The sequence below is a fragment of the Sesamum indicum genome, linkage group LG5 (genome assembly GCF_000512975.1).
Source record: "Sesamum indicum cultivar Zhongzhi No. 13 linkage group LG5, S_indicum_v1.0, whole genome shotgun sequence".
In the NCBI taxonomy this organism is placed as follows: domain Eukaryota; kingdom Viridiplantae; phylum Streptophyta; class Magnoliopsida; order Lamiales; family Pedaliaceae; genus Sesamum; species Sesamum indicum.
Genome location: NC_026149.1, coordinates 17,173,544 through 17,183,423, shown reverse-complemented (window position 1 = coordinate 17,183,423; position 9,880 = coordinate 17,173,544). Strand labels below are relative to the sequence as shown.

The 9,880-nt window shown below is 37.7% G+C and overlaps 2 protein-coding genes across 3 annotated transcripts; both read right to left on the bottom strand.

The window, feature by feature from the left end:
• Positions 1 to 2,075, bottom strand: LOC105162839 (ribosomal RNA processing protein 1 homolog). The gene has a single exon (XM_011080988.2). It carries the CDS (start codon positions 1,971 to 1,973, stop codon positions 243 to 245), a length of 1,731 nt encoding a protein of 576 aa, XP_011079290.1. The 5' UTR covers positions 1,974 to 2,075; the 3' UTR covers positions 1 to 242.
• On the bottom strand, positions 2,952 to 9,880 carry LOC105162838 (plasma membrane ATPase 4). 2 transcript variants are annotated; one of them, XM_011080987.2, is made up of 16 exons: positions 9,678 to 9,877; positions 7,258 to 7,377; positions 6,937 to 7,173; positions 6,081 to 6,842; positions 5,870 to 5,992; positions 5,648 to 5,752; positions 5,426 to 5,570; positions 5,171 to 5,335; positions 4,845 to 5,083; positions 4,722 to 4,754; positions 4,558 to 4,639; positions 4,308 to 4,468; positions 4,051 to 4,224; positions 3,687 to 3,869; positions 3,415 to 3,596; positions 2,952 to 3,321 (listed from the first exon to the last, which is right to left on the bottom strand). In XM_011080987.2, exons 1-16 carry the CDS (start codon positions 9,729 to 9,731, stop codon positions 3,225 to 3,227), a joined length of 2,862 nt encoding a protein of 953 aa, XP_011079289.1. In that variant the 5' UTR covers positions 9,732 to 9,877; the 3' UTR covers positions 2,952 to 3,224. The 2 variants fall into 2 exon arrangements, with proteins under 2 accessions (XP_011079289.1, XP_020549394.1); XM_020693735.1 differs by having other exon boundaries at positions 4,845 to 5,335; positions 9,678 to 9,880.

Sequence of the window (9,880 nt, the reverse complement as noted above, 5' to 3'; positions counted from 1 at the left end):
TTGCCCAAATAGCTGTAAGACAACCCTCAATTTCTTATAACATCAGTGTATGTCAGTGCAGCTCTCAGTAAATTGTAAAATTGAAGTAAAAGAGAACCAAATACAAGCCACTAGGAGTTTTAGAGCACAACTTCAACACGTTATCACTAATCAAATTGAAGAAAGCATGTCAAAACTCAAGTAGCCGGAAATAAATAAAGAAACAAGCATCTAAAGAAAACAATCCTTCAACCTGAATACTATCACACAGATCGTGTTTGCATCTTTTTCCGCCGCTTCATCAACGGTGTGGCACTCTTCAACCTATTTAGAGCTTTCTTCTTCTGCTTTGCCTTTTTCATGACAGATGGCATCTCTATAATAGGCCCTGGGGGGACCCCCTTCTTCAATGCACTACCCCTTGGAGTGACAGATGGTGGCAATCTCAAACTTTCAGGAGGCAATGGAGTCTGTGGCTTCCAAACCAGGTTATTCTTCATAGCAAACCTAACCTTCTTTGCACTCTTCTCTATGCTCCTTGCAGCATCACCTCCATCTCCAGTCAAATTTGTGTTCGGATTGCCAGGCTCCTGCACATCTGCACCTTTCGTTCTCTTCCTCTTGGATACTAGAGGAGTATCTGAGAAATCTGAACCCTCATCACTCTCGGAACCCATTTCGGTAGCAACTTTCTCAAATTGTTTCTGAAGATTCAGTATCACGTTTTCATTCAAATCCACTGAAGTTCCATCAATTTCCAGGTTATTACTTAGACTATTCTCAGAACCAATATGCAAATACAGATTCTCGGTGCCATTAATCCTATCTAAATCACCATTTTCCTCAGCTGCAGAGTTATCCTTGGCAACCCCATTTTCATCTTTTCTCTTCTTCTTCTTCCTCTTCTTATCATCTCCATCTACCCCCTTTTTTGCCTTCTTTTTCTTCTTCTTAAAGGCATTATCAGCCCCTTCCTGCGTCCTTGTTTCCTCATTACTCTTACTAGCATCATAATCAATAGGGATCAACTGAGGCACCTCTTCATGCTCACCACAATCACCTGCATCACCGTATTCAGGTATACCAATTTCAACACCAGATGATTCTAAATCTTTTTCCAACTTCAGAAACTCATCATGCAACCCCAATACAACTTTCCTATTAGCCTGAATGCAGTCCGCCGATGAACCAACCTCATAAAACCTCGCGGATAACCCCATTCTCAAAGCAACCACCCCCAACAACATATCCGCATCCTTTTCATCACAATCCACTCCTGTCCTCTTCTTTGCCAACAGTTCCTTCCCTAGTTTCACCAACTCATCAAATAGGCAACTCTTTACCTTCCCCAATAAAATCTTATCCTTACTCCTCATCATAACCGAAAAAAATGGTCCAAGAATCACATCAACCACTTCCTTCCTCACAGGAAAACCAACCCCCTTCAGCTCCTCCAAAAATACAGACGCCACCTGATAATTCACCCCATTCCCCTGCAGTTTGTCCTCCGCCAAGAACCCATCATTCTCCAACACCCCCAAATATTCCCCCAAAACATCCACATCCCATTTCCTCAACCTCATCAACTCAAACAACGCCTTCACAAAACGGCGTATCAACAAGTAAAACTTATCCAACCTCAGCCGGTCAATACCAGGCCACTCCCTCCGAAGGGTAACTAAAAACCCACGAAAGAACTCCAAGGAAAGCGAGGGCTGGAGCGACAGAAACAGATTGGTGAGTCGATTGATTAGGGCTAGCTGATTGGGGGTTTTGTCAGCGTGCCAGAGGCAATAAAAGAGCCCTTTCCAAAGCTTCTTGATATCAGAATCCGCGAGCTGCTGCGACTCTGAGGCGAGCCAAGACTGGAGAAGCCTTAAGGATTGAGATCTGACAGTGGTATTGCATGAGGCCAAGTGTTTGATTAAGGCAGGGCCGGTGGCCGATGCTAGAAACGGAAGAAGAGGTTTGGGCTCCCGAGGTCTCTTCTTCATTGAGGAGTACTGGTGGTAGTATGTGGAGAGAGAGAGAGAGAGAGAGAGGAACTTCCAGTTGCCAATTAGGGTTTATGCGGGTTATCAATCGGTTAGGGTTTTCTGGGGTTAAGACTGAATTGAGAAGGTATTCTCAAAGAATGGTAAATAGCATTTCAGCCCACAAATTTACCCATTTTAACACTTTACTACCCAAAAACAATATAAACTTACTCTTTCTTACCCAATATATACTAGCATCACCTCCACACTCTACATTTCTGGTTCAAATTGTAAAAAATAAAAAACTTCCAATATCTATTAAATTTTTTAAATCATAAAATGAACTTTCTTTAATTATCTAATATATTTATTAAATTTATTATAAGTGAAAAAATAGGTTAAAATTAAAATAAATTTATGTAAACAAAAATAAATAACGTCAACAAAACATGTTAATTAACTAATCAGATTTTCTATTACGATTTCTGTTACATCTTCTACTTCATATACATGCTACGTATATAAAATCTTTCCTTAAATGAAATTAATGACATAATTTTTGTACACATGACTAATATATGTAAAATGAAATTGCCGATGCGATAGAAAATCCTATCGATTACAATATAACAATTGATTTTTCTAAAAATAGTCCATGCAAAAAATAAAGGAGCCAAGTGTAGATAAATTACATGTTAAAACTTATAAATAATGTTTTGTTATATTTCTTTTATTTATTTATTTTTTTCTAAGGAGCAAAATAATGCAGGCCACGTAACGTGTATATATTAAATCAAAATATGGTATGCAATACTATTTAAATCGAAGTATTCTTGTGAAGTTAAATTTAAAACACGCATAACGGAGTATTCACGATCATAATCACGAGTAGTTATTATTGTTGCTGGTTCGAACCGACTTTTGAGTTTACTGTTTAATTGCATTGTCCATATCGATACATATAAGTCGTGAAATATATCATCGGTATAGAGAAGATTAGTATGGCCCGTGCACGAGGATGATACTGATGAGTCGAACAAAAATACACTAGAAAGTGAGTGGTAATATAAAGGGGGGAAAGCTTGAGTTTGAAAAACTGTGTTACAAGAACCCTTTTCTGAGGGCCATTAGAAAGCAAGAAGATAGATCAGGAAACTACAAGTGGCTCTTTTTCCAGCCTCATGCAAACAAGGTTGTTTTATTAAGACAAACTCCTCTTCTTAGGTCTCTAAATTAAGATCTTGGCTTGTGGGATGTCGTTCGATTGCTTCATACGGTGTAATGTTGCTGAATTGTCTCAATGTCGAGGCCCTTAAGCTTTACGACTGACTCAACGTGACCCTTGAGCGTATGCAGCTCGCGCAGCCTGCACCGGGTTTGAGCATGTTGTAGTCAAGATAGTTGAAGAAGGGGAGGATGCACTTTGGAACAAAGAAACTTAATGAAATAGTGTTGTTACCTTGCAATCTCAGCTCTCCTCTTTGCCTGTTCTGCAATTTCAGACAGTTCTCTGTAGCTGCTCTTCTCATTGAAGACGGTAGTAGCTTCCGGTGTTTGAAGGCCGTGTAAGGTCCTCTGAGCAAGCGCCCATTGCGCTTCTCTTTCCTCTTTGCCATAGTCCTTCTTGGTGGTGAAAGCAATCTGTTGTAGAGGGAAGCAAGAAAACGGAAGATATCATTTAGAAGCGAAATGAAAAAACCACAAGAAAACAATGTGTGTATATAGGCTAACCTTGTTCTCATACAAGTTCTGCCATGCCTTTCCACTCAAGATGTAACGTACAGCAAACTTCATTAGGTCGAGGGGCACGTAGAAGACGACACTGTAAATCCAGATGACACCAGCCCATCCCCATCCGCATCCCTTGATTCTTGCAAAACCCCAGTTGGCATAGACAGCAATCAGAGTTGCAACCTAAAAAACCAGATCAGTTTTCAGCACTTCAAACCATGATAATGTAATCTTCCGTTTCATGCAAGTTTATGTCGAAAGCATGGAGCCTGACCCTACATTACACTTCGCCAGTTTTTGCAGGTGGGCCGGCTGTTAATAAATTAAGAAACTCTTTCTTGAATGAAGGAGTAGGAACTTTTACCAGTTGTGCAATGACAAAAGCAGTCATTAGCAGTGCTCCAGGGCGTTCGACGTACGACCAGCTGCGCGATCGGGTAACGAAAATGAGGGCCTGGCTAACAATACTCACTTGCAAGTACAGAGCAGCCATCATCTCATGCTCACTATGTTTAATGTGTTTAACTCCAAATTTTTCCTATTTTGATCAGCAACAGAGTGAACTCAGACTCTCATGATTGAACTCATTTTTTCAAGAAAACAAAACAATATGTTTTTTACCGGAAAAAAGTCGGTTTTATGCATCAACCAGAAGAATATAACAGTCATCAAGGCAAGATAGCCTCCAAGAAATACACCGGTGGCGAAGATTTCTTTCAACTTCCAGCTATCAGGCAACGGAGATGGCTTCACTCTGTCCTTGGAGATGGTCATGATTGTACCTGAACAAACCACAGTTATTGATTCATTAATCTCCACACATTACCTTAAAAAGTTGTTAAGGAATCAAGACGGAACAGAGAAGTATTACCGTCATTCAGGATGGCAATGATCAAAACCATGAATGGAGAGAAATCGAACTTCCAGATCAATGCAATAAGCATGAAACCAAACTGCAAAGCACAAGTTCATAGAATAGGATCAACTTATCATGAAACTAATATACTAATAATGTTTTCTTCTCCGAAAACTTACCACAATACGGATAGTGATGGACACTGCATATATCTGCCAAAAATGACACAAAAACATTTTAGCTTGCTTCAATGCAAATATATTTGCGTAAAAAGAAACAACAAAAGAAGAATGGAAACTAACAGTGTAATTCTTCATTCTTTGGAAAATAGCTCGGCTGGTCAAGACTGCACTGATGATAACACTGAGCCCGGGTTCAGTTAGCACGATATCAGAAGCACTTCTTGCAGCATCTGTAGCATCAGCGACAGCGATACCAATGTCAGCCTTTTTAAGAGCCGGTGCATCATTTACACCATCTCCCGTCATTCCAACAATGTGCTTTCTTTCTTGCAACTTCTTAACGATTTCATATTTGTGCTCTGTTGTTGGCCAGAAAATTGAAAGCAAGATGAGTGTGGAGTTTTCATTCAGAGATAATGATGGAAAAAGACGAAAAAAGTACGCACCGGGAAAGACCCCTGCAAAACCGTCTGCCTTCTCAATCAGTTCTTCAACAGGAAGGCCAGCTATGGATTCATCTTTGTGCTGGCCGAGTAAAGAAGAGGAAGGGTACATATTAGCTCCCATCCCAAGTCTACGTCCCGTCTCCTTAGCAATAGCAAGTTGATCACCTAAGAGTATACGATTATGAGTATGAGTTTAATGGAGAAAACATTGTAGCTTAAATGTTGTATATCTAGGCTAATGAACGGTTAACATACCAGTGATCATCTTGACGTTTACACCAAGATGGAGGGCCCTGCGGATTGTCTCTGCACTATCATGCCTAGGAGGATCGAAAAGCGACAAGAGTCCAACAAACTGCCACGGACCACCTGGGCTTTCCTTAGATTTCTCTGGCACTTCCTGAAAATGTAAAGACATTTGGTTAAGTAACCAGCTTTTCTCAATAAAAGCTAGCTAAGAGCTAAGGCATTTCAGACCTGTCTAGCAACAGCCAACGACCGGAGCCCACGCTCAGCAAACTTATTGATAACAGAATGAACGTTTTTCTTGAAGTCTTCCTTGCAGTTGCAAAGGGTCAAGATCTGATTTAAGGAGAGACGGAAACGAAATTGACGATCAAGATCTCAAAGTTCTGTTTATTTATTCATGAATTAGCAGGGAAAGAAAACAAAGAACTAGAGAAAAAAAAAATAAAAGACCTGTTCAGGCGCTCCCTTGCTAGCTCGATGCCAGTTCCCTTTCGAATCAATGTAAGTCAAAGCAGTCCTCTTGTCCACAGGGTTGAAGGGAAAGAAATGCACCTCCCTGATACCAGCTCTTGCCTAAGAATACAAATGTACAAATCATTAACCTGTGTAATCTTTATAGAAAACACAAAATCACGGATAAAAATTATAGAGACAAACGCACCTCCTTAGGATCAGCAAGAGTACCAACAATAGCAGCATCAATTGCATCTTGATTCTCAGTTCTTGAAGCTCTTGCAGCCAAAAGCAGCACATGCTCTTGATCCACACCCTTTGCAAAGACCTCGATCAAGCTTTTATCGACCGTCAACTTGTTGAGCGTCAATGTGCCCGTCTTGTCACTACACAGAACATCCATTCCAGCCATTTCCTCTATAGCTGTCATTCGCTTCGTGATGGCACCTTGCTGGGACAGCCTGTGGGATCCGATAGCCATGGTAACCGACAAGACGGTTGGCATGGCAATAGGAATACCTCCAATCAAGAGAACAAGGAGATTATCAATCCCCTGCCTGTACTTCCTATGTTGAATTGGGTACATCACGATGATCTCGGCCAACATTCCCACTGCTATAGAGCAAATGCAAAAGTTCCCAATCGCAGTCAGCACTTTCTGGAAGTGCCCCACCTGGTTTGTGCTGTCGACAAGATGAGCTGCCTTTCCAAAGAAAGTGTGCACCCCAGTGGCAATCACAACCGCTTCAATCTCACCTTGTTTGCACGTTGAACCAGAGAAAACTTCGTCGTATGGATTCTTGGTAACGGGGAGCGATTCTCCCGTGAGGGCCGACTGATCAACCTTCAATGGATCTCCTTCAAGAAGACGAGCGTCAGCAGGGATGATATCTCCAAGTTTAATGCTTATAATGTCTCCAGGAACCAAAATGGCAGCTTCTTGCTCACTCCATTTACCATCTCTGAGAACCTACACATTTTCAAAGAAAGGTTCGATCACAAACAAGCCGGCCAATTCATTCATTCATGGGTTGGATAAATCATCACATCCTCAAAGAATATACCTTAGTTTTGGGAGCAAGACCAGCCATAAGAGCTGCAGCAGCATTTCCAGCATTGTTTTCTTCAATGAAACTGATGGTGGAGTTGATCACCAGCAGGCAGACGATACCGACAAAGTCCTGCCAGTCGGGGGGCTGTCCGCTTCCGTTAGCCAGCACGATGGCCATCAGGGCTGCAGCTTCCATCACCCATGACAGAGGATTCCACATAAAACCAAGAAACTTGAGTAATTTGCTTTCCTGCATCGATAAATATGTTCACATCAGTAGAATGCTAAATGTTGTCATTACAGTGCAAAAGCAAACAATAACGACGAGACGAACCTTCTTCTCTTCCAATTTGTTGGGGCCAAAGATTTGAATCCTGTTGGCTCCTTCTTCAGAACTCAGCCCCTCACGGGTGCATTTCAACTGCTCAAAGACTTCCTCTATCGGAACTTTTTCCTGTTATTTTCAATACGAAAATACAGTTAATTGCCAACCTCAGTATGATCATTTTCCATAACAAAGAATTCAGACATACACAAGTTTTGGTTGGAAACTGCATATGTTTTTACCTTTGTGGCCTTAGGACTTGCATGCATGAAAGTGGTTTGATTATTACATCCTAAGTTGTCTATTGCATAAAAATCCCTATTCTTGTCTTCTTATTGTAGAATTTCTTGATTTGAGTTAGAATTTCTTGTGAGACTAAGTTTGATTACTACAATCCTAAGTTATCTTTCAACCTTCGAGTTTACCCTATACTCGACCCGTAAAAAATTTCTCGGACATGAACCCAATACTAATTCATTGGGTTGGAATGGCAAAAAATAGGTTTACCACGATCCGAGATCCGACGTATCAAAATTTTATGAATATGAGACCCTAAACGAGACCTTTAGAGTTGAACGTATTAAATTTGTCGGGCCCACTTTACATCTTTCATACTATTTTTTTAAAAAAATTAAATGACAAAATATTACAACAGAAACAAATAGTAAAATTACCAAAATTTAAGAAAAATTAAATCCAATTTGTCTATTTTAGTTGTACAAGTCAACCTAGTACACCAGTTTTATAATTTTAAAAATAATATAAAAGTATTTTTATATTAAAAGCAATAATATCACCGTAACTTTCTAAATATGCCAACGTAATAATTTTAATACAAAATAATTATTCATCATAACCTTATATTCCATGTATTTAAATTTTAATTTGGACCCATTGATATTCCTAGACGTCTAAGCATGTATGCACACTCCTATATATTTATACTAATATAAAAAAAAATTATTTCACTTATTGATTGTTTATGATACCATAATACTAAATTTTTAAAATATCAATTATACCCTTAAATATTTCTAGCCATATTATGACGTATACTTATTTTAAATGACTCGCCATCTTTTATACTTTCATTCAATTCGTCATTTATTTCTTTTTTTTTTATTTTAAAATTTTGTATATCTATACTAATAAAAGGAAAATTCTATTTTTACTCACAAACAACAGTTACTTACAGAGCGGCACTAATTTTTTAAATTATAAAAAATATTTCTAATATATTTTTCAACCATCCCTACTCAAATTTTTATTTTCATGTATATATTTATACTATCTATTTATAATAATCTAAAAAAAAAAAGATCTTTTTCACTCAACGCAATACCAATTTTTTGGTGTAGATAATATCTTTTAATTAATTTTATTTATTTATTTATTTTAAATATAATACATCAATTTATATATTTTATTATTATATCTAGTATATTTTAAAGTATTATCTAATATATTTTAAAGTATAAAAAATTACTTATTATATACATATATAAAGACGTCGCGCTGTAAGTGTTACCACCACATGAGAATGACACAAGCAATCATGCGGACCATGGTGATGGAGACCATCTGAAGTTGACTTTTCAATATTACCCCTATATTTATATTGTAATTGATATATAATTTAAAAAATAAATTACCAACTATATAATATTTTTTTTATTATTGCAATTATAAATCTCTTCTTTACTATTACTCCCAATTATTAATACCAAAAAGAGCGCTATTATTATTATTATTATTATTGATAAAAAATGATAATCACATCACTTTGTCTCAATATCAACAATTACATTCGTATCTCGACCAACAATATTCATATTACAAGTAATAATAAAATATCACAATGAACTCAGATAAAATTTGATAAATATCCATATATTTAGTGGGAGTCAAACTATGAATTTGTATTTTTTTCACGGGATTTCAATCTCAACTATCAGGACTTGATGAATTTTGTTAGTATATTTGACTAAATTTTGTTTTGTGATCCTAACAATGATTGACCATCTTATCAGACAGAAAGCGGACTTTGTAACTTTTATACAACGAGTCTATGTATCTCTATTTTTACTTTTGTTTTCATATTTTATTTCATCTATTAGAGGTTATAATATCATATATTGAAAATTTATAAATTCTCTCTTCTGTACACACGACATATCATCTCTAATGATTCGTATTGTTTCTTTCTGAATGTACGTTTTTAACATTCTACATGCATGAAAAATATTTATCCTACGTTAGAAGCTACAAACGGCTTAAAAATCATATAAAATTCAAGAAAAACAAAATTGTATTCTATTTTCCCTAACTAATTTCAATAAACTTGAAAAAAAACAATTAAATAACCAAATCCCAGTTCAAGATTTCCAGAAAAAACAAAAACACACAGAAAGAGTAGGGAAAAATCTTACCAGATCAACAGTCTCATTCTTGATCTGCTCCAGGCTAATAGCATCACCTCCCATGTTTGGAAACAGCCCAGAGACTATCCCCGTTTGCTGGTGGAGAGGAAGGAAAATCGGAGTAAGGAAAACTGGTTTATCTCCTCTCCTGCGTCTACCCTCTTTTTATACGCTCAAATCACCCTATTTTCTACTGATCCCAGCTCCCTCAG

Excerpts from the sequence above, each read along its gene's own strand:
- LOC105162839 (XM_011080988.2), bottom strand. The coding sequence starts at position 1,973 with ATGAAGAAGAGACCTCGGGAGCCCAAACCTCTTCTTCCGTTTCTAGCA.
- LOC105162838 (XM_020693735.1), bottom strand. The coding sequence starts at position 9,731 with ATGGGAGGTGATGCTATTAGCCTGGAGCAGATCAAGAATGAGACTGTT. Across the intron at positions 7,378-9,677 it reads AGAATGAGACTGTTGATCTG|GAAAAAGTTCCGATAGAGGA; the intron begins GTAAGATTTTTC and ends TGAAAATAACAG. Across the intron at positions 5,336-5,425 it reads AAACGTCAAGATGATCACTG|GTGATCAACTTGCTATTGCT; the intron begins GTATGTTAACCG and ends GTATACTCTTAG.